Source organism: Cricetulus griseus, chromosome 3 (genome assembly GCF_003668045.3).
Source record: "Cricetulus griseus strain 17A/GY chromosome 3, alternate assembly CriGri-PICRH-1.0, whole genome shotgun sequence".
Lineage (NCBI taxonomy): Eukaryota > Metazoa > Chordata > Mammalia > Rodentia > Cricetidae > Cricetulus > Cricetulus griseus.
The window spans coordinates 269490470-269513723 of NC_048596.1; the positions used below are offsets into that span (position 1 = coordinate 269490470).

Consider the following 23254-nt stretch of genomic DNA (forward strand, 5'->3'; position numbering starts at 1 on the left):
TCTCTGTGTAGCCCTGGCTGTCCTGGAGTTCAGAAATTCCTCTGCCTCCTGAGTGCTGGAATTAAAGGTGTTCACCACCACCATCCAGCTATGGAATTCTTAAAACTACCTTTTGTCTAGGCAAGGTGTTCCCTTACTTCCTAACAGTATCTTACAGTGTTTCTCAATCCAGGTTTTAAACCATCTGGTCAGTCTACACCACCCATGGGTTTGTGCAGGGGGGTCCTTTGTTCTATTTCTGCACTCTGAGCAGAGAATGGGCATGAAGTGAAACTTAAGAACACTGCGAATGTTTCTGGTTAATAAAGATACTCTTATTCAAGAAAGTAAAGAGGCCAGGGAACCACTGCAGGTGACCTTTGACACAGTGGGGTCTGAGCGTAATGCTGCATAGACAAACACTCAACAGATACCAAAATGTTCTTAAACTTAAGCTTTCCATCTCTTTTAGGCCAAATCCACTTTTTTTTTTTTTTTTTTTCCCAGTCACTTACGGACACTTGGCACTTGGTCACCTATTCAACTCTGTCAACTTTCCAAGGTCAAAACTTTCCTTTATAGATGGCTACCTAGCTCCGGGTTCTCTTTTGTTCCTGACCAGATCTGGAAGGTTTAACGATAATAAAGAAGCATTTTTTAATTAAAAGAATCATGCTAAATAAAATTCTATAAAAAGTTTCAGATTGTCGTCAGGCCCTTTCTTTCCTCTTCTTGCCATTTGCCACATGACAAGCGTATCCCGGTGAACTTGCACTGTTCCCCAAAATAATTGTGAGAAGTTTCAGTTGTAGCATAAATTTTAGCTGTCACAGCTGGGAATCTCAATTGGTAGACTGGCTCTGGTGCGTAAAGCCCTTGGTTCATCCCCCAGGCCATATAAAAACGGGCGTGTTGGGGCACCCCACCGCTGTGAGGTGGATGGAGACGGGGGGGGGGGGGGGGATCTGAAGTTCAAGGTCATCCTTGGCTTCTTAGGCGTTCCCGGGGTCGGTCAGCTGGAGATAAAGAAGACCCGGTGTCCAAACTAATGTTAAACGGTGTGAAATGTCCAGATCTTAAATACACTGACATTTACTTAAGAATCCTGACACAGGTACCCAAGATGAAGAGAATGGGTGTGTCTTGTCCGAACTACCTGTCCTCCTGACGTAACGCCTCGGCCTGCAGCGGAGCGGCGACCGCCAGCGCCACCTGAGCCTGTGGCGCGCACCCTTCTTCTTCCTCTGCAGGGACGCTCCCGACCTGCACCGCAGTTGTGCATGAACCAATCACCACAGGTGTTGTTGGTGGGTGCCGGATGGGACACGCTGATTGGGCGGCGCGGAGTCGGGCTGAGACACACGCTGTCAGTGTTGCATCACCTCCAGGCGCGGTTCCGGAGCGTGGTCGCCGGCTGCAAGCTGGGCTCGTCCCGGGCTTCCCCAGGTGAGCGTCACCCTCCGCCCCTGCAGGCCCTCTCCGCGCTCAGTCAGGCCCGCGGAGCGAGGCCTGCACGTGTCACGACCTCCACACAACACAACACAGCACAAGGCAGCGAGAAGGGAGCACGCTGCTTCATGCCGCGAGTGAGCTGCGTGCACAGAGCTGCTTCCAGAGGGCGGGTCTGGAGCGCAGTAAGTAGCATTACAGAACTCAGACCTGCGCGCAGATTCTGGCCTGCCTCGTTAGGTGGAGAACCGAGATCCTTACAAGTCCCTCAGTCCCTTAGTGGGGACTTTCGAGCAGGGTGGTGGGAGAATGCAGGGAGAAGATAGGAAGGTGGATGAGGTCACTGCCAAGTTTAGGTATTGAAACCGTTCTGGATTCTAGGTTTCTCCCAAACGCCCCGCATTTATCCCTGGGTACCAAGGTGGGTTGTGCGTGGCGTGCTTGTCCTGGGCACACGGTCAGGTAATTCAGTTTTAAGTTTACGCCTGGCGGCCACACAGAACACACCAATATACTTACCAGTATCTCTCATAGGTTTGGACTGAAGATGGGCAGAGTACCCAAAGTACTAAGAGATTTGTAAGAACCCATCGTGCTGGGTCAGAAGATGAGGGGTCGTTGTTGTCACTTTAGGATGTGTGTGAGAGTGGCACTTGGTTTCCACCCTAATTAATTCATGGTTCTCGTTTTTAGTGAGTTAAGGAAATAAGCAAAATCGTTGAAAAACAACATATACCACATATAAGACAAACTGGTCTATGTAGACTTCCTTGTTTGTATTTCAGTGTATTAGTAGAAAGCAGAGTCGGTCTTCTCTATCCAGTAGTTTTGCATCTGGGATTTCAAACAACCTGTGGTCATACTATTCAGTTAGGTCTATGGTGGTGATTCATATATACTGTACATGAACAAACTTATTTTTTCTTGGTCATTATTTCCTAAACAATACAGTATAGCAAGTGTTTACCTGGCGTTTGAATGTATTAGATATGATTGGTAACGTAAAGATTAATTAGAATACATAGGAGGAAGCACAAAAGTTATATGCTAATACTACATTTTTGGTGGGACTTGAGTGCCCTTGGTATGGTCGGTCTGCGCCAACATGAGCAGCAGTATCCATGGCATTTCAGGATACTTTCTCCACGTAAATTGAGATCGGGGTGGAAGTAGTGTAGAAGTGTCTGAACAGACAGGTGGGGATGTGTTTCAGTTGATAGAGTGCTTCCCTTGCATGCATGAAGCTCTGGGTTCAAGCCTCAGCCCCTCATAAAAGCACAGAGGTGAGCTGGAAAGTGTCGGTGCACATCTGTAATCTCTAGACTCAGGAAGCAGAAGCAGGCTGACCTCTGACTGAGTTCAGGGTTAGCCATTGTAAAACTCTGTTGCTAAAAACAAGAAAACAAACAATCCCAAACACTTGTAATACCAACATTCAGGGGTAGAGGCAAGAGGGTTGGAGTTATGCCCAGCTACACAGGGAGTTCAGCCACCCTGAACTGTGTGAGACTGCCTCCAAAGGGAAATGAACTCTCAGAAGAGGAAGCTAAGGCTAAAATGTCCTGAAGGAGTTACGGAATAAAGAAGAAGGAAGGCCTGGATTGTGTTTGGAAGGAAGTAGACAGGTGGCACTTTTGTACTTAATCTGGAGTTGTTACTTGCCCTTCCCTGACACATCTGTCCCCACTGCCCTGTGGTTGCTGGAGGCTGTTGTGCCGGTACAGCTCTCCAGTGGATACAATGGGCTAGAAAAACCCTGTGATTTATGCATGGGAGCTGTTTCTTCTCAGCAGCTGCCATAGCCCGGTCATTGGTACATTGTTCTTCCTTAAACAGTGAGTGAGTGAGTGCTGTTGCACCGAGCCCTTGTGTTTTCGAGAACAATACTGTGAATCTCAATCTTTTGAGAACAGTAGAGACAACATAGAAAGTTCAGTAAAGCCATCCTCTCAGTTCCCAGAAAGTTTAGATTTCATGTTCTCAGCAGGTTGGGTAGATATTGTCAGGATACTGTGAATGGTCGGTGTTCCAAGTGTGTTCTGAGTAGCTTCTTCTAGGGGTATATTTAAAATGCATGTTCTGGCTGGTGGTGGTGGCGCACCCCTTTAATCCTAGCGCTTGGGAGGCAGAGGCAGACAGATCTCTGTGAGTTCAAGATCAGCCTGGTCTAAAAGAGCTAGTTCCAGGATAGGCTCCAAAGCTACACAGAGAAAACCTGTCTCAAAAAATAAAATAAAATAAAATGCACGTTCTGACCCCTCATGAGCCTACATCTCTTATAGCTCCGAGACAGGAGCGATCACAACAGTAGATTAGGATTGACAAGGTGAATGCGTTGGTATATAAAGATTGCTTACCAATCTCTTACTGAACCACTAGGACCCTTGGTAAGTCACCAAGTGCAGAAACTTCTTTCCATCTATAAAAGGCTCGTTACTGTAAGGTAGTAACCACTGATCCAGAACGGCCAGGTACTTCTTTGTAGTACTTACTGATTGATGTGCTGATTAGAAAGGACTGTTTTAGGTAAGTGGCCCACCCGATTTTGTTTTTGTTTTTTTCTATAAAACATCCAAGAGATGATGGACATGAAAAATTAATGAGCATTTAAGAAAAATATCTTGGTATTATTTTGGCCACAAAAGTTTCTTCGTCGATAGTCTTACTCTGCTATTTTTAGGTCTGGTTGAGGTGTGTAGGGCCTTCTGTCCTAGAGCTGTTTACTCTCAGCTGGTGGGATTCCCAAGGTCATAGGTGTCTGTCTTCTTTATTTTTTCATCATTAGTAATCCTGTCCCTTCTAATTGCACTTTGGCTTAGAAATCTGGTCACCAGCTTCATTAGAATTTAAATGAGAATGCATACACACATCATACATATTAATCAATAAAGCAGGGATTGCCGGGCGTTGGTGGCGCATACCTTTAATCATAGCACTAGGGAGGCAGAGGCAGGCGGATTCTGTGAGTTCGAGGCCAGCCTGGTCTCCAGAGGGAGTGCCAGGATAGGCTCGAAAGCTACACAAAGAAACCTTGTCTCGAAAAACCAAAAAATAAAAAATAAGGCAGGGATTTTGTTTTTGAGTCAGGATCTCTGTGTAATTCTTTCTGACTTACAACTCAGTATAAAAACCAAGCCAGTCTCGAACTGCCTACCTCCCAATTGATGAGAGTAAAAGTGTGAATAACTATGCCTGGCCTAAAGTTTTAAAAATTAAAAAAACAAACAAAAAAAAAACAAAAAGGTTAAGAAGTGTCTTAGTTTGGATTTCTTCAATAAAACACCAAGATCAAAAAACAAGCTGGGGAGGAAAGGGTTATTTGGCTTACAACTTCTCCATCACTGTTCATCATCAGAGAAAATCAATACAGGAACCCACACAGGACAGAAACCTGGAGGCAGGAGTTGATGCAGAGGCTTTGGAGAAGTGATGCTTACTGGCTTGCTCCTGGTGGCTTGCTCAGCCTGTCTGCTTGCTTGCTTCTTTCCTTTTGGTTTTTGGCTTTGGAGGCTGTCCTGGAACTAGCTTTTGTAGACCAGGCTGGTCTCTTGAACTCACAGAGATCCACCTGCCTCTCCCCAAGTGCTGGGACTAAAGTTTATGCCATCCCCTACCCCCCAGCTCAACCTGCTTTCATACAGAACTGAGGACCACCAACCCAGGCATGGCTTCACCCACCATGGAGTCTTCTCCCATTCCCCCTCCCATCAATCACTATTTAAGAAAATGGCCTACAGACCGCCTACAAGCTGTTCTTCTGGAGGCATTTTCTTAGTTGAGGTCCCCTTCTCTCAGATGACTTTAGCTTGTGTCGGGTTGACATAAAACTATCCAGCTCAGGAAATGATTGAGGAAAGACATCTTTCTGCCCACAAGCACCAGCACTTATGTGTAAACACCACACACACACAAGAAAAATAACAAGAATGAAAAAGTAAAAGTAATTTAAAATTAAAAAGGTAACTCACTAGAGAATGACCAGATCCAGAATTTAGAATTCTTAAAATTCAGCCATGAAAAGTCAGTCGAACTCAAAGAGGACAGGTGAGTAAATGTTAATCCTAAGACAGTACACAAGCAGATGAGTCATGCATGCAGCCATATGTGTGCTGCTTTGTACCCTGTAAGATGGCTCCGATCTGAGGTCAGACAGTGGGGAGTGGTGAGGAGTATATGGAGAGTGGGCACCCATTCACTGCTGACAGAGTGGAAAATGGTGCCGTCACTGTGGAAAACATCTTGGTAGTTCTCAGGAAATTAGATACTGAGTTACATGATCCACAAATTCCACTCATACACAAGAGGAAAGAAAATGGGTCCATGTGAAAGTTTGAACTTCATGTTCCTAACAATGGTAAAATCTAGTCCCGAAGACAAATCAGTTCAAATGTAAAAACTGGTGAGTTGTTGAGTGATGGTAGTGCTGGATCAAGTGTGAATGTGAGCTGCACATGACTAGCCCTTAAAAACTAGGAATTGTAACCACATGTAGATAATTTATGTGAAATTTTCGGTTTTTGTTTGTTCTTTTGGAGGGGACTTAAAGACGATTTCTCTGTATAGCCCTGGCTGTCCTGAACAGACGACCAGAGTGGCCTCAAACTCAGAGATCCACCTGCCTCTACCTTCTGAATGCTGGGATTAAAGGTGTGTGCCACCACCTCCCTGTGTGGAAATTTTATTTTATATGAAATATAAATAGGCAAATTGTTAGAGTTAGCAACAAGATTATCTGTTGCCAGGGACTAAACAAAAGAGGATGTGATTGCTAATGGTTGGGGGGAGAATTGAAAATATTCTGAAATAGTGGTGGTGGCTATAAGCCTAAAAACTAGTTGGCTTTTGTACTTTAAAAGAGCACTCTGTATAGGGTATACATCATTACCCAATAAAGCTTTTGCTTTAACACACATAGCATGCACAGTCATATATATGTATGTGTACTTTAGTAATATGTTAGCTTGCTAGTCTTAAATTAGGAATTGCTAGACTGTAGTAAATTTGATTTCTTTTGCAGCAACAGAATGGTTCAACAAGTTCCAGAAAACATCAGTTTTCCTGCTGAAGAAGAGAAAACCTTGCAGTTCTGGTCCAAATATAACTGTTTCCAGGAATGCTTAAAGCAGTCAAAAAACAGACCAAAGTATGTGAGTTTCTGTGGTAAAGATAGAATCCTTACAAATAGTTGTTTGTTGTGGGGAGTTTTGTTAGTGCACACCCCCTTCATTCATCTGTATGTTCTCAGAGTCTCTCAGTAGTGCACACTGAGCCAGAGAGTTCCTGGTTGTCAGAAGCCATCTGAATGGAGTCTGTTAGCACTTTCTTTTTTGCATTTACTATCATCTCTGCCCTCTCTTAGCACCTCTATGTAAGCTTTTGTGGGTAGGTCCTACAGTGTTTCCTGCCTTAGTCTCTTTTTCTTAGTAAAGACTACTAGTCTTAGATCTTTGGTTTCATTATGAACCTTCCTTGTTCAAAAATTTTACGATGGGTGTCTATTACTCTGCTTCATTGAGGTAGAACTCAGGATCAGTCTTAATTTGCCTTATGTCTTGGAGCTAATAAATGAAGAGCAGATGACTGAATAGCAACCACCACCACCCCTACGCCGCCCCCCCACCCCCCACCCCCAAATCAGAATGGCCTTTCTGAAGGCAGGACCTCCAGTAAATTTCTGATCAGTTATGTCTGTTCCCTAGTCCCGTTGACCACTCTCCCACTCCCCTGAACATTTTAACATTTTATGGGAGCTGCTTGGTAGATAAATGTTCTGAATGTTTGCTGGTTTAAAATGACTTGCTGCATTTTGTATTTCTGTTAGATTTACCTTCTATGATGGGCCTCCCTTTGCAACTGGACTGCCTCACTATGGACATATACTTGCGGGGACAATTAAAGACATAGTTACAAGATATGCTCACCAGAGTGGGTTTCACGTTGACAGAAGATTTGGATGGGATTGTCATGGCTTACCTGTGGTATGTCTGAGTCTCCAGTCTTTTAATGTTCTGATTGTCTATAAATGTGTCAGATATTCCCTCTGAATTCTTATCTATATTATTATTTACTGTTTGGCTTCTCTGTAGAGTTTTTTCTTTTTATTTATTTATTTGTTTTAGCTCTTTTGGTTTCTGTTGTGGCTTACTTGTATTTGGTTCATTAGGCGTGGTTGTTGACATAACCATCTTACCCGATATCTTCAGGAATATGAAATTGATAAGACACTGGGGATCAAAGGGCCCGAGGATGTGGCCAAAATGGGGATTGCTGAGTATAACAAGCAGTGCCGAGCAATTGTGATGAGATACTCTACTGAGTGGAAGGTATGTTGGGAAGAATGAATGGTTTGGTTTGAGATGGACTAGAAATGACTGATCATTCTTCATGCTTTCTATGAAATGTTCCCCAAAGTGTGGCTGTCCCTGTGAGCTTGTCTCACAAGAGGGCTTGGATTCTCCTGCCCTGTGAACATTACTCTCGTCTTTCGATTAGTATTGAATCTCAGTGTTTCTTTTGGTGTCTATTGTTTTTTTTTTGTTTTGTTTTTTTTGTTTTGTTTTGTTTTGTTTTTCAAGACAGGGTTTCTCTGTGTAGCTTTGGAGCCTGTCCTGGCACTCACTCTGTAGACCAGGCTGGCCTCGAACTCACAGATCCGCCTGCCTCTGCCTCCCAAGTGCAGAGATTAAAGGCATGTGCCACCAGTGCCCGGCTTGGTGTCTAGTTTTTGTTCCTACAGTTTTTCTCTAGCCTCTTGCCTATTGTCATCTCTTTAAATATTTCTCCGTCTATATCCTGGTGTTTTTGGTGTTTCATTCTGTGTCCACTGGCCTAACATTCAAGTCCTTTGGCCTTAGTCTGAGTGCTGGAAATACACACACGCACGCACGCACGCACGCACGCACGCACGCACGCATACGCACACGCACACGCACACTTCTCTTCATAGTCCTCCCATGCAGGCTGTCGTGTTTCCCCTCCCACAATGCTCTCCTTAAAACTCTTCTGTCATGACATTGAGTGCCTTTGGTTTATTCACATATAGAGTCCAATTTCATTAGTGTGAAAGCCAGAGCTCAATTGTCTCCCAACTTAACTCTTACCCAATACAATGGAGGGAAGTGCTGATAATATGAACTTAGCCTAAATATAGATGGGCTTGTAAAATCTAATTTTATTTCTGATCCCTTCCCTCCCCACCCCCCCATCCTTAAGGCAGGATCTCACTGTGTAGTCCTGGCTGGATTGGAACTCAGAGACCTCTGCCTGCCTCTACCTCTTGGGTGCTGGGATTAACTGTGTGAGCCACCATGCTCTTCCATTTTTCTAAAAATGCTTCATTTTGAGATAAGCTAAAGCATCTACGTGGTATGAAGCAATCCCCTATGCCCTTCATCTACCATTTTCCAGATGCTGGCATCTTCAGTAATACAAAAGCAGTTAATTAACAGTAACAAAATCCTGTCCAATTGTACTACGGAACTTTCTGACCCCAGTGTCTACTCAGGATCAGCTGTTGCCTTTACTGGCATGTCTTAGTTTGTTTGACATACAACACTCATTTTAGTCTGTCTTTGTCTTTTATGACCAAGCCACTTTGGGAGCAGTGACAGAGGGTTGCTAAGGATTGGATCTATGGCATTGCGTGGCATGCTTAAACAAGTGCTATTCTGTACCTGTAAACTCTACCCAATTAATCATTCTCTTCCCCAAGATGCTTGGCTGCTTACTTTTCCCTTGGTGAAGTGCAGGGTTTGCTTTGCAGTTAATACGTATCTTAGGGGAATACTGTTCCCAGCATGCTTTCTCTTGTAACACTTTCGATCATTATTCTTTTAGCACCTTTTGGTAAATCCTTCCTAGCTATAACTATTTCTCCAATGGTTGCAAAAGACTTTTAGCATAATGTCAGTACTGGGGAGACAGAAGGAGGATCATCCTAAGTTTGAAACCAGTTTGGTTTATATAGCAACTTTCAAATCACCCAGGATTTATTGTGAACCCTAGCCCTTCCCAATACATGACTTAAATAAGTAAATATTTTATACTGATAAATAACAATATCTATGTATAAGAAATGAATGCTAAGAAAACAATTCACCTTAGGTGTTGTTTAAAATATGTTTACTTGGACCATTGATTGTTTTGATTTCCCATAATAGTCGTGTAGTGACAGTAAAAGTAAAAAACAGCCATGGTATCATTTTCTAATACTACTCTACCATACCATTCATATTCTTCAGTCTACCGTTACCAGACTTGGCCGATGGATTGACTTTGACAATGACTACAAAACACTATATCCACAATTCATGGAATCAGTCTGGTAAGTTTATTTTAAATTGTAAGAATGATAAACATTTTCTTGCATTGGTCAGAAAAGATAAAGTTTGTTTACAAGTCCATTATTTGATTTTGGAGCAAATGTGTTTATCTTTTTGGTTTTTCGAGACAGGGTTTCTCTGTATTGCTTTGGAGGCTGTCCTGGAACTCGCTCTGGAGACCAGGCTGGCCCAGAACTCACAGAGATCCGCCTGCCTCTGCCTCCCAAGTGCTGGGATTAAAGATGTGCGCCACCAACGCCCTGCATGCTTATCTTTTATATATTTAAAAGAAAGAAAAAAACCTATATAGCTTTTTCTAAAGTCATGAGAATGATTTACCTCTGATTTTTTAATTTTTCCTCATAAAAATGACATTTTTTCAACTAGGAGAGAGGTTTTTTGTTCGTTTGTTCCTTTTCCTTTGGCATTGCTGAGGACCCTACTCAAGGCTCCTGGGCAGATACTCTGCCACTGAGCTCCAGCCCTGTGGGAGAGCATGTGGAATCCATTTATGTCCTTTTGTGAGTAGTTGCACATACTTACCCAAGCAGTGGGAAGCTGATGCAGGAAGAGTATGGTGAGTTCAGGGCCTGCCTGGGTTACTTAGTAAGAGAGAGAATTTGTCTCACAAAACAAAAAAATACCCTAGGGATATTGCATCTACAATGAAGGTTTTAAAAAAGGAAAAGCCAGTTATGTAAGGATTCCCACCAATGCAGCATGTTAGCCAATCGGGAGGTGTAGTCAACAGGAGAATTTGAGGTGGCATTGATCTCTGGTGTCCTTGAATTTACAGTATTCATCAAAACATTTTAGTCAGTGTGGCTTGTGCTTTTACAGAAACCGCCTGTTACAGTTTAAATAACGTACCAAAACCCCAAAGAAAAGTCCCAAAATGCTAGTGATGTCGGTAAAAATTGTTTTATTATACTTCTAAGAAATTTAGTGTAAGAGTATATGCTGAAGCCAGGCGTTTGTGTGACGTCCCTTTAATCCCAGGCAGAGGCTGGCAGATCTCTGTGAGTTCGAGTCCAGCCTGGTCTACAGAGTGCGTTCCAGGACAGCCTCCAAAGCAATACAGAGAAACCCTGTCTCAAAAAACCAAAAAAAAAAAAAAAGAAAGAAAGAAAGAATATATGCTGATACAGGTCCAGATTTATATCATTGGTAAAGTACTGTGCAGTGTGCACTAATATTTGCCTTTCTTAATCACTATGAATATCTTTCCTTATCAGAAGATGGTAGCCACACCCCAAACCCAACCCCATGCTGGTGTTTGACGTCTAGACCTTGCACATGCTAGACAAGCCTTCTACTACTGATTAATACCCCAGCCTTGATAATAACTAGTCTACGTTTGACTGTTAAATGTTGTTATTTACCAGCGAGCTCCCAAATGATGGGTTGGTTTTTGTTTTGTTTTGTTTACTTCTTTACCAGAAGAAAAGTAGGAATTGGTATAAGTTGGCATTTGAATGGTAGATTTTGGTGATGTAGTTGTAAAGCTTCACCTCTGAACTTGCCAGGTGGGTCTTCAAGCAGCTGTATGACAAAGGCCTTGTGTACAGAGGTGTGAAAGTCATGCCCTTCTCCTCTGCTTGCGGCACTCCACTTTCTAACTTCGAATCAAACCAGAATTACAAGGTACGTGACATGCTGAGCACTGGCGTAGTCCGTGATGATTGTTGACTGATTATAATTAAGGTGAATATTCCCGGTTATTTCCAACATGGAGTGCTGTGCCCGACTGTCACTACTGAGCGCTGGTAGGTTATAATGGGAGATATTTTCTTTCCACTGGATGTATGGTGTGTCTTTTGTTTGTATGTTTTTTGTTTTTTCAAGACAGGGTTTCTCTGTGTAGATTTGGAGGCTGTCCTGGAACTTGCTCCGTAGACCAGGCTGACCTCGAACTCGCAAATATTCACCTGTCTGTGCCTCCTTTGTGCTGGGATTAAAGGTGAGCGCCACCACGTCTTAATGTGATGGATTCTTTTTGTTTTGGCCATATTGCGTGCCTCCTCTTGCCTAGCTTTGACACAGTTTTTCCCAGGTAGTGTTGTTCAGGGACCTTGCCTTTGGTCGCTTTATGTCTTTTCTGGTACCTATACACAGTCTAATGCTGTGATGCTGAGCTGTGCTGTCATCTTCTCTCTGCTGCCCAGGACTTGTGTCAGTGGTACAACTGCTCCATGTCATCTAGAGGGTGAAGTAGTCTCCTAGAACATGAAGTACCTCATGTCCTGTGTGTCTGTGGGCAGGCTTCACTTTCTCCAGTTTATGTGACCCTCACTTTTTAAAGGGATGGTCACTTTTTGGAAGTCTTGTTCATGCCCAGGTTTGGAAATTGTTGCATGTCAGGAGAATTTTATCATCATGGTAGAGGATGTTTTTCTTGTTAGATGGGGTGGGATTTTTTTGTTTTGTTTTGCTTCCTAATTGCCTTTGTTATTCACTCATACATATTAATATCTTTATTTATTTGCTTTTTGAGACAGGGTTTCTCTGTATAACAGCTTTTCCTGCCCTGGAATTTGCTCTGTAGACCAGGCTGACCTCAAACTCACAGAGATCCACTTGCCTCTGCCTCCCGAGTGCTGGGATTAAAGCTGTGTACCACCACTGCCTGGCTTTAATAAAATATTTTAAGCACATAAAAATATACAGTATAATATTTTCTAAAACAGTTTTATTACTTAACTTCGTATACTTACTGTTGATCAAATCACTGTAATAAAGAAACTTCCATTCTTGTTTTTGGTTGTGAGCCTTAGCCTTTAAAATCTAAGCCATCTTTCTTGCCCCCAAAATCTTCCATTCATTATTCATCTTGATACATAATTTTAATGTTACCAGATATCTTATACTGCCTTCTTACTGTAACTGCTAGAACATTTAAAAGCTGTAGAAATGGCTTAGCAGTTAGTTAAGAGCACTTGCTGTTCTTCTAGAGGACCTGGGTTCAATTCCCAGTACCCACTTGGCAGCCCACAACTGTTGTCTCTGACTCCAATTCCTAGGCATCTGATGCCCTCTTCTAACTTCCATGGGCCCCAGACAGGCATGCAGGCAAAATACCCATATCCATAAAATGAAATTTTTAAAAATTATATCAGTTGAGTGTTTTTCAAGAGCTCTTTTTTGTTTTGGTTTTTTCAAGACAGGGTTTCTCTGTGTAGCCCTTGCTGTCCTGGAACTTGCTCTGTAGACCAGGCTGGTCTCGAACTCACAGAGATACGCCTGCCTCTGCCTCTGCCTCTGCCTCCCTAGTGCTAGGATTAAAAGCATTCGTTGCCACCGCCCAGCTCAAGAGCTCATTTTTGTCCTAAAATTTATTTTAGTCCCATTTCAGGTCAGTCCCATTTTATTATGTACTTTACAGGGTTATACAACACTACTTCCCTCAATGTCTTTCAGGATGTTCAGGATCCTTCAGTATTTGTAACGTTCCCTTTGGAGGAAGATGAAAACACATCCTTAGTTGCTTGGACAACCACTCCTTGGACTCTACCTAGTAACCTTGCCCTGTGTGTCAATCCAGAAATACAGTATGTAAAGATCAAAGGTGAGTATTAGGCTAATTACTTGTGAATTACAGGTAAAATAATTTTATGTAGATATAAAAGCTTACATTTATATTTGGAGTAAAACAGTTTTGTATGAAAATTTTGCTAAAGATATGCTATAAGGACAGTTATGGTGGCACACACTTGTGAGTCTCAGCACAGAGTAAACTGGTGGGAATATTGTAAGTTTGAGGCTACCTTGAGCAACATAGCAAGATCCTGTCTCACATCTAGACAGGTGGGGGAGAGAAAAGGAAAGGGTAGAAAAGAAAGACACCCTGAGAATCGTTTCATTTCTCTTTGAAAGTGACACAGATTTTTTTTTCTCCATTCATTTATTTAGTTCATAAATAAAGTCATGCTTTATTTGTATTTAACAATTATGATACACAATACAGTATGTTCACAATGGCATGGCTAAATTAAACCAATTAACATGTTATATCACACATAGTCATCGTTTTTGTTTTGAGAACACTTAAAGTATACTATCTCACAACTTTTAAAATATAGCATATTGTTATCAACCATATTTATCATGCTCTCAGAAGACCTCAAGACTTCAGAGAGTCCATGCCTCTTGTCCAACTGCAGTTTTATATCCTTAAACCAATCATTTCCCCGTTGTTAAAAGTCCCACATTGAAGCCTAATAGCCACAATTCTGCTCTTTGTTCCCATAAGTTCATCATTTCTAGGTTACACATAAAATTGAAATTGTGTGACATTTGTCTTCCAGTGTGTCACTTTTTTTTTTTTTTTGGCAAGCATATAACTTTACTACTTACTAAAGATGAAATCAAATTTGCATGCACAGGTGAGCACTCACTGAAACACCTTGGATTCATCACATATTTGAGTTTCAATTAGCATATATATATATAGATAGAGAGAGAGAGAGAGAGAGAGAGAGAGAGAGAGAGAGAGAGAGAGAGCACGCAATAATGGCAATATGTTATGCATCAATAGCAGCAACAGGTTTTCAAGGTTCTGCAGTCATGACACAGATTTTTATAATTTCCAGTTTTAACATAATTTTTGTACACCATTCCCCTCTTTCATGGTAGAGAATTCGTGTATTCTCCTTAGAAATTTGTATGGAATTTGGTGGTTGACACTTTCTGAGCTTAAATACTTCCAGATTTGGAGAAACTACAGGGAGGAAAAGAGAAAAACACATTGGGCAGGGCAAGGCTCTGTGGAACACCTACTTTGGAAACAGTATGGCATTTCTTCTGGAGTTAAGCATAACGTTACCTAACAGTTTGCCTAGCAGTTGAAACCAGAATTGGGGTTTGGTGGCATATGCCCCAAATCCTCATACTTAGGATGCTGGAGAACATAGTTTGAGTTTGAGGCCAGTGTTGGCTACCTGAGACCTTGTCTCCCAAAAGGAAGAGAGCAGTGAAAACAGGTGCTTATTCAGTTATAATTTACACCTGTGTTTGTTTCAACATGGTTGACAGTAGACAAGGCATGGGAACTGCCTGTGTAGATTCATGGTGAATATTATCTAGCCTTGAAGTGTGTGTGTTGTAGGGTGTCTATTTGGTTTCTTCCTGAACCCTTATTGCCCATATAGGATCCTGGCTCTGAAGTGTGTCGCTGCTTCTCTTGGGGGATTATGATGCCATTGGGGCTAGTTTCCAATGTCACCCATAAGTGTGAGCCTGGCACTGGTACCCCACATTGGGCACCAATTGAAGGTGTTCGTGTAATGATTTCACTAGACCCAAAATAAATGATAAATGGGTGTTTATTGGGGAACACTTACACAGATAACAAAGAACCTCGGGAATGTTTCTCTGCCCTTCCAACCGGATAGGCTGACCCAAGAGAAAAGAGTGTGCAAACTGAAGCCATGCCTCAACTTCCCTCTTTTTGCTTCCAGCCACCTGAAGCCACACTCAAAGGGGTGTGGCCACCGTTACAGGTTCACAGACAAGACACCTATATGGCACGTTAGGAGCTTTCTGATGTTGTAAATATAAATAGTGTGTGTGTGAATCACACACACAGAGACACCCCACTTGTGTACTTATATATTTTGTCTCATTCTTGTCATATTTTATATAAAATGTGGACTTAGCATATAACAATGTTTCTTTGATTAACTGCACTAGTGGAAGCAGTTTTTTGAATGAATTACCAAAGTCATTAAAAGTGATCAATGGAAATGTAAGACATATGCTCTAGTAGGTTATAGTGTATCATACTTTGAATGGGGCTTTAAATTTCCCACTTTGATCTATTAGAAACTGTCTGTGGTACCTCCATTAAAAATATTCAGTGGTGCTATTATGTAAAGGAATCAAGGGCTGAGGAACTGGCTAAGTGGAGAGTTGGGGGGAGGGATATCTTTATGTTTTGCTGTACATGATGATAGTCACAGTATGTTAAGTGCACACATGCTGGAAGAGCACCTGAGTACCAGCTTCTGGTTGTTCAAGGATGAAGAGAACCTAACACATCTCACACACTGGTTATGATGTGTAAAGAGCCACCTGGGTGACTAGACACAGCAGTGACACCATCTGAGGGGATGAGGTGATAGAAACTGGCTTTGTGAGCTACTTGAAGTTAATCTTACGATTTGGGTAGAGGGTGCTTGTTACTTTTGAGACAGGGTCTCACTGTTTAGTGCTTGTTGGTCTGGAAGTCACTATATGGACCAGGCTGGCCTGTAACTGAGAGATCCACCTCCAAGATGCTGAGATTAAAAGCATGTGCCACCATGTTAGAAAGAGAAAATAAAGATTAATTTCCCAAAGTGGACTTGGATGCAATTAATAATTGCCACCTACCCTGATGCCTTTGATGTCTTTGGCACATCTGGGTAGCAGTGCAGCCCAGTTTTGCAGTATTCTCTGTGAGTCCGGGGCATAAGCTTTTTGGCACAAGAAATAAGCATGGTGCATGTCTTCATTGTCAGCTAGTCTGACTATCACTAATGTTTTCTTTTCCTTCATTATCATAGATGTTGCCAGGGGGAAATTGTTCATTTTGATGGAAGCCAGATTATCGGCCCTCTACAAGCTAGAGAGTGACTATGAGATCCTCGAGAGGTGAGTGTTCATCCAGTTAGGTGTACGTCTGTCTTTGGTTTTAAAAGAGACAAGTCTTTGTCTTCCTAAAGCTGTATTTGAGTTTTAGGTACCAAATACGTTTAAGTCACAAATTTCTGTATTTGTGATAGTGACTGCAAGCCTCAGACGATGGGTGACTTATTCTGGCTACAGCTTCATTACTTTGATTGGTTGATTGATTGTGTAGTAGTGTGGGGGGGGGGTCTGGGTGTGGGGGGGTGTGTGGGGAGGTGTGCACATGTTTGCCATAGGTAAACATCACATATCTTCCTCGGTTGCTCTCCTCATCAGTCTTAAGACAGGCTCTCTCTGAACTTGGGCCTCCAGTTTGAGTTAAGTCCAAAAGTCTCAGGAATCCCCATGTTTCCTCCTCTCCACCTCTGGGATTCCAGGCGCACGCCACCATCCCCTGCTTTTTACATACATGTGTTTCAGAGATCCAAACTCTAGTTCTCGTGCTTGAGCAGGAAGCATTTTACTCCCTGGCTTTATTACTTTAATTTATGGATATATCTTTTTTTTTTTTCTTTTCTTTTCTTTTCAAGGTTTCCTGGAGCCTCTCTCAAAGGCAAGAAATACAAGCCGTTGTTTGACTACTTTATTAAGGCAAGTTGGGAATTGTTAGGTTGTGGCTCTCTACATCCATTTCTTTGGTAATAATCTTTGATAATAAGACTGAGGTGATAAGTGGGACTATATTGTTCCTGCATGTCTGAATCCAAAACCCTGCTTCAGTATTAGAAAATTGCTTTTTCCTTGACTAAAGTAGCATTCTATTACTGACCAGCTTGCTAATCACATCTCCAGATTGGCTTTTTCCTTTCCCATTTCTCTGCCTTTGCTGTAAGTTTGTTTCCTGTTTTAAATGCCCTTTGCTTTTCTGTCATTGTATTACTGAGTTCAGTTCACTTTCAAGTCCCCCCCCCTCTGTGTGTGTGTGTGTGTGTGTTCATATCATATACATGTGGGTGTATGTACAGGTTTGCATACATGTGGAGGCCAGAGGTTGATGCCATATTTTCTTGGATTGCTTTCCACTTTAATTACTGAGGCAGGGTCTCTTGCTGAACCTGAAACTTGCCAGTTCATCTAGTCTGTCTAGCCAGGCTTGTCCCTGGGACTCCTGTCTCCACTTCTCTGTGTTTCCCTTCCTAATTTGAATTATTTAGTCTTTTCTATTTGCATGGTCAACAGTTAATTTCAGGCCCTCTCCGTGTGTTTCATCTAAAGCTTTGCAACCTTTCTTTTCCAGTGTAAAGAGAATGGGGCCTTCACTGTGCTTGTTGACCACTATGTGAAGGATGAAGAAGGCACAGGAGTCGTGCACCAGGCCCCTTACTTTGGTGCTGTGAGTAGCATAATCTTGCAGATGTGTTTATGGGAAGTAAATGTCAGTGGCCGCTTTGCCTGGGATGCTGAGTCACAAGTCTCATTAAGCTTCTCCCTCTTGCCAAGACCAATGGAGTCGGCTTGTTTTCTGGCCCATTGCCTCCAAAGATGGCGTAGAAAACTTGTCATCTGCGGTCCAAATTCCCCTTGTTGTTTTCTGGAAGCAGGTTAAACCTTGAGCTATTGTAAATCCTAAAACAGTTGTCTGCCTTTCTGGAAGCTTCCTTGCTAAGGTTAATTGTGCAAATGCAGTAAAATACTCAGCATCCATCACAGGAAGGTTAGTGAGTAACACCTAGATCCACTTCTGAAACATCAAGGTGTAACCTAGGAAAGCTGTGCCACCTGAACCCTCTTTACTGAGTGACAGGGAATACTTGAGACTCGTACTGTCATTCTTCCGAGTCTCTTGATAGGATGTACATTAAACATTGTGTCTTCCACCTAGATGGACTATGGTTTTTTAGATATGCATGTATATTATTACAAATACAATTTTACTTTTTAGTGTGGGATTTTTTGTTTATTTTGTTATTGTTGTTTAGTTTTTTGTTTTGGTTTGGTTTTCTTTCTTTTGTTTGTCTTTTTTCTTATTTTTGTTTGTTTGCTTTTCAATACAGGGTTTCTCTTTATAGTCCTGGCTGTCCTGGAACTTATCTGTAGACCAGGCTGGCCTTGAGCTCACAGAGCTCTGTCTGTCTCCCTAGTGCTGGGATTAAAGGCATGTACCACCACCACCACCACCTGACTTAGTTTTGTTTTTTGAGACATGGTCTCACTATGTAGCCTTTAATCCTTGACTGGCCTGGAACTTGCTATGTAGATCAGGCAACTCTTGAAATAGGAGATCAACCTCTCTCTGCCTCCTGAATGATGGGATTAAAGATATGTACTCAGTTCCCGGCTGTGATTTAGTTTTAAAATGTTCCTGTGTGGCATCTCTAATAGTTGGGATGATTGGGCTGGATAATTGAACCTTTGTCCAACTGTGAGACCTAGATTCTATGTTGTCCTTAAATCACCTCCAGTTAGAAGTAGGTTGACTAGATGCATATAAGGTAGCATTGAAATTATCTTACGAATCTGTGTAAACTCAAGGTTTTCTCTTTGTTTATACATATGCTTAGACACTTTTATCCCCGGCCGACCCTCTGCTTGTCTTGTTTCCTCAGGATGACCATCGGGTCTGCATGGACTTCAACATTATTCAGAAAGACTCGACCCCTGTTTGCCCTGTGGATGCTTCAGGTTGCTTCACAGAAGAAGTGACACATTTTGTGGGACAGTATGTGAAGGTCTGTGCTTTGTGTTACATGGGAGGGGGTCAATCCCATCATACTCGTTTCAGTATGTTCTTCAATAAGGAAATTTATTCAGCTAATTAATCTTCATTATTTATAGTTTTGTTAGAAATAATGTAGATGTTTTAAAATTTTGTTTAAGCACTTGAGACCAGCTATTAGGAGCCATTTTCAGAGGGCCTAATATGTCTCATCCGTAGGAGTTGAGAGAACTGCACAGTAGTTTGTCCGGGAGCAGCCTTGTTATGCTCACGTCATTGTTTTTCTGTTTGTAAACTTCACCGCCTAAAAAGTTACAGATATATTTTTAAATTACTTAATTAGTTAAAACAGAGCAGAGTAGTTTCCTGGGTTTTGGTTCTTAATGTGGTGTTGAGGGTGAGGCCAAGGGTCTCATGCATTCTGGGTAAGCCTCCTACCCTCTAGCTGTGTTGTCTCCAGCCTCCTGAATGGAATTTTCCAATGACATCCATTATTTGTGCCTTTTATTCATTATGAAATATCAGATTTTAGTAATATGTTTATACTGTTGTTAAGTGTGCTAGGGTGTCTTAATGACTGAGTTTTCATGTTTTTACAGGATGCTGACAAAAATATCATCAGGATGTTGAAGGAACAGGGCCGGCTGCTTGTGGCCAGTACCTTCACTCACAGCTACCCTTTCTGCTGGAGGTGGGCGAGACTGACTGCTGCTTTAGGGGGCGTCACAGCTGGGGGTGTGCTTATTGCTTTGCTTGTGCCTCCATAGTTAGGGGTTGTCCCATGATGTCCTTTAGAACTGATGTTTAGAAACACTATTTTAGGAGAGAAATTGTGTGGGGGGGATATAGTCTTATACACATACCTATTTTGTGTTGTGGTCATTTATTTTTTAAGATGATAAGCATCTCTGAAATTTTATGATGGAATTTCTTCAGTTAACCAGGTTTTAATGTTAGAACATCCTGTAAATATTCAGATGAAAATGTGGTGTTCGGTTTCCTGAAATTCATCCTCACATTTTCTCCCTTGCCCCTGTTCCATCAGAAGAACCATTTTCTTTTTTTTCCTCTCCCCCACCCCCAAACAGGGTTTCTCTGTGTATCTTTGGAGCCTATCCTGGCACTCGCTCTGTAGACCAGGTTGGCCTCAAACTCACAGAGATCCGCCTGCCTCTGCCTCCCGAGTGCTGGGATCAAAGGTGTGCGCCACTACCGCCTGGCAGAAGAACCATTTTCTAAGGCTTTAAAAAAAAAAAAAAAGTGAGTGAGTGTGTGTGTGTGAGTGTGTATGCGCACGTCCTTGACATGTATGTGCTTGATCTCAGAAGCCAGAACGGTGTGTGAGGACTGGTTAAGCTGAAGTGTCAAGCTGTCATGAGCTGTGGGTACTGCTCGGATCCAAATTTGGGGCCTCTGCAAGAGCAACAGGCACTGTTTAATTGCTGAGTCATCTCTCCAGCCCCTAATTTTGTTTGACTTTTTTCCTTTATCTTTCTTGGTTTCATCTGAAGGGAGATGAGGAAGCTTACACATCTTTGTATTTATCTGTTTTATGTGTATTTGCTGTGTTCGTGGAGGTCAGAACAGCGTGTAGAGGTTGGTTCTCTCCATCCACCATGTTGGTTCCAGAGATCAAACTCAGGTCATCAGACTGGACAGCTTGTACCTTTACCTTTTGTACCATTTTGCTGGTCCAGACAGACGTAATCTAAAATAAAAGTGAATGTCGGCAGAAGGCTGAGCAGGTGGTAGTGATGCTAATTAGAAATTAAAGTCAGTTTTGCCCTTGGTGCCTGCGTGTGTGTCTCTGTCTAACTGGAGCATCTGTATTCTGGTCCCCAGGTCAGACACTCCCCTCATTTACAAGTCGGTGCCCAGCTGGTTTGTGCGAGTGGAGCACATGGTGGACCAGCTGCTGAAGAACAATGATCTGTGTTACTGGTGAGCATGAGATGTGTTCCTTCCTGTGACCTTTTGTATGCAGTGAGTGTCGTTCATACTTCTCAGAATTAACTAGCCATCTCTAGTCGTTGTGATTCGTAACTGTCTTTATTCTCTGTGTAAAGAACACAGAATCATACACAGTTGAGGTAATGCCTGAAGATGTAATAACTCACTTTTCTTTGTAAAACCCAATAGAGATGGCAAGTGTCACCTGCCTGTGATTTACAGAATGAACTGACATTGGGGAAAACATCTTAGCCAGACATGGTGGGGCACACTTTTGATCCCAGCCCTGAGGAAGCAGAGGCAGGCAGACCTCTTGAGTTCAAGACTAGCCTGCTCTACATCGTGAGTTCCAGGACAGCCAGGGCTACACAATGAGACCATGTCTCAGAACTTAATGAACAAGCTCTCTGACTATCCCCAGACTAGTAACTTTAATGATTTTCATAGTAAAGTCTAGTGTGTATTTGCCATAGCCATTTATTTATACTTAACCAATTGGGATGCTGGCATTCCTGATAGGTGTTTTACAAAGAAAAGTGAGTTCTTACATCTTCTATTGTAAACAGTCATTACTTGAACTGTACATGGTATGTGTGGTAGCTTCTGCCCTTGGCTTTACAGAAACTTTGTCCTCCCCTGTTGCTCTCCACTGCAAGTGCCAGCCCACTTAATGAAGAATCAGATAGCAAAAAAGAAATTTCCCACAGACTGTGTTGGCTGTGAGCTTAGCTTGGTGTTTCCACAAAATGCCACACATGCGTGTGTCATCATGGTTTATCATTTTTACCTTCTATTGTTCCTGCGTGACTGGTAATATAATCTGTCTGTGGCAGGGTTCCAGAGTTTGTACGAGAAAAGCGGTTTGGAAATTGGCTGAAGGAGGCACGTGACTGGGCAATTTCCAGAAACAGATACTGGGGCACCCCCATCCCACTGTGGGTCAGTGAAGACTTCGAGGAGGTGAGACTGTGCAGTTGCCTTTGTGTTGAGGGTTGCCGAAGTTCTTTGTCATGTTACATGAATATGGTATTAAATAAATGGGAATCTTACTGTGTTTTTTGTTTTTTTAATGATAGTGTAAGATAACCTGTTTAGGGGTTTAATTTTTATCTAAGTGCAGCTTTAAATTTTTATTCTCTAAAATGGGAGAAAAATAGTAATTTTTTTGCATGGAATCCACACATTAGGGTGGGTGTTGCTTTGATTTCCCCTATCCTCTGCAACAACATTAAGTTATAGAACTAACTTCAAATTAAACTGACCTGTTGGGTGTGATGCACGACTTTAATCTCAGCACTCACGAGCCAGAGGCTGGTGAATCTGCCAGTCTCTGGCCAGCCTGGTCTCCACAGAAAGTTGCAGACCGCCAGGGAGAGTCTGTCTCAAAAAAAAAAAAAAAAAGTTAAATTGAATTTAGGAATAGTGAAAAGGGGAAACCAGGTAAAGAAGAAATATCCCAAACATTGCATACCTTAATGTCTGAAATTGTGTTTGTTTGTTTGTGAGTATAGATGTATGCGCTTGGGTAGCCAGACGCTATTCCATGGCCACGCCCTCTGTCCAGTGTGGTGAGCATGCCAACAGCGTTGAGCAGCTATACACAGGGTTTAGTGGATTTCCTATAGGACCTGAAAGGCAACAGTGTAGTTACTGAGTCAGCTTTTCAGGACTGAAAGGGAGGAGCAGAGAAAGACCATGGGCGCCTCTAAGAAACAGGCGTTTCCCTACACAAAAGCACACAGCCTCTCCTGTTGCTCCAGCGCCTCCTTGTCAGGTGGTCCTCATTACCTGATCACCTACCTCCACTTCAGCTCTTTACCTAAACATAGTCCCAACTCCTTGTGACTTGGGCTAATTTTATTTTTATATACTCCAAGCACAGTAATTTAGCTCTAGCCTTGACTTGGAAAGAGCCAGATCCAGGTACAAGGAAGAAAGTAAGATGCCTTATGCTCATAGTTTAATTATTTAAGGGGAGATCTGATTATGATAAATCCCCCAGAGATACCTCTTGAGATAGTGGCTGTGGTGCTATGGGGCCTGTGCTACAGACCAGCAGAAGGGAAATGACAGGAACACAGTCAGCTTCTTTGCAGCTGATGGTCTTGCCTGAGAGATGAGCACTGTTGGTGTTAGCTACTCTTCAGCCCAAAGTGTTAACCTGGGCTGTTAACCTGCTTGTAAAGAAACTCCACTTTCAGCCTGGTGGTGGTGGTACACACCTTTGATCCCA

At 42.4% G+C, this 23254-nt stretch overlaps 1 protein-coding gene and 1 non-coding gene across 5 annotated transcripts in view; both read left to right on the top strand.

Moving 5' to 3' along the window:
- Positions 1-1308: 1308 nt before the first annotated feature.
- Positions 1309-23254, top strand: part of Iars1 (isoleucyl-tRNA synthetase 1) — a 49037-nt gene continuing 27091 nt past the window's right edge. For 2 of the 4 annotated variants that reach the window (XM_027409925.1, XM_027409928.2), the window contains exons 1-14: positions 1309-1425; positions 6446-6571; positions 7250-7406; positions 7632-7751; positions 9669-9751; positions 11276-11393; positions 13167-13314; positions 16292-16379; positions 16946-17006; positions 17653-17748; positions 18962-19084; positions 19671-19762; positions 20914-21012; positions 21855-21981. In XM_027409925.1, coding sequence (XP_027265726.1) covers positions 6453-6571; positions 7250-7406; positions 7632-7751; positions 9669-9751; positions 11276-11393; positions 13167-13314; positions 16292-16379; positions 16946-17006; positions 17653-17748; positions 18962-19084; positions 19671-19762; positions 20914-21012; positions 21855-21981 — 1431 coding nt within the window. In that variant the 5' untranslated portion in view covers positions 1309-1425; positions 6446-6452. Of the gene's footprint in view, positions 1614-6055; positions 6076-6445; positions 6572-7249; positions 7407-7631; positions 7752-9668; positions 9752-11275; positions 11394-13166; positions 13315-16291; positions 16380-16945; positions 17007-17652; positions 17749-18961; positions 19085-19670; positions 19763-20913; positions 21013-21854; positions 21982-23254 lie in introns of those variants that run through there. The other 2 variants (XM_027409926.2, XM_027409927.1) reach the window with 2 other exon arrangements.
- LOC113835077 lies at positions 3117-3249 on the top strand. Its single transcript, XR_003484286.1, has one exon. It is a non-coding gene; the product is annotated as a small nucleolar RNA SNORA84 (small nucleolar RNA).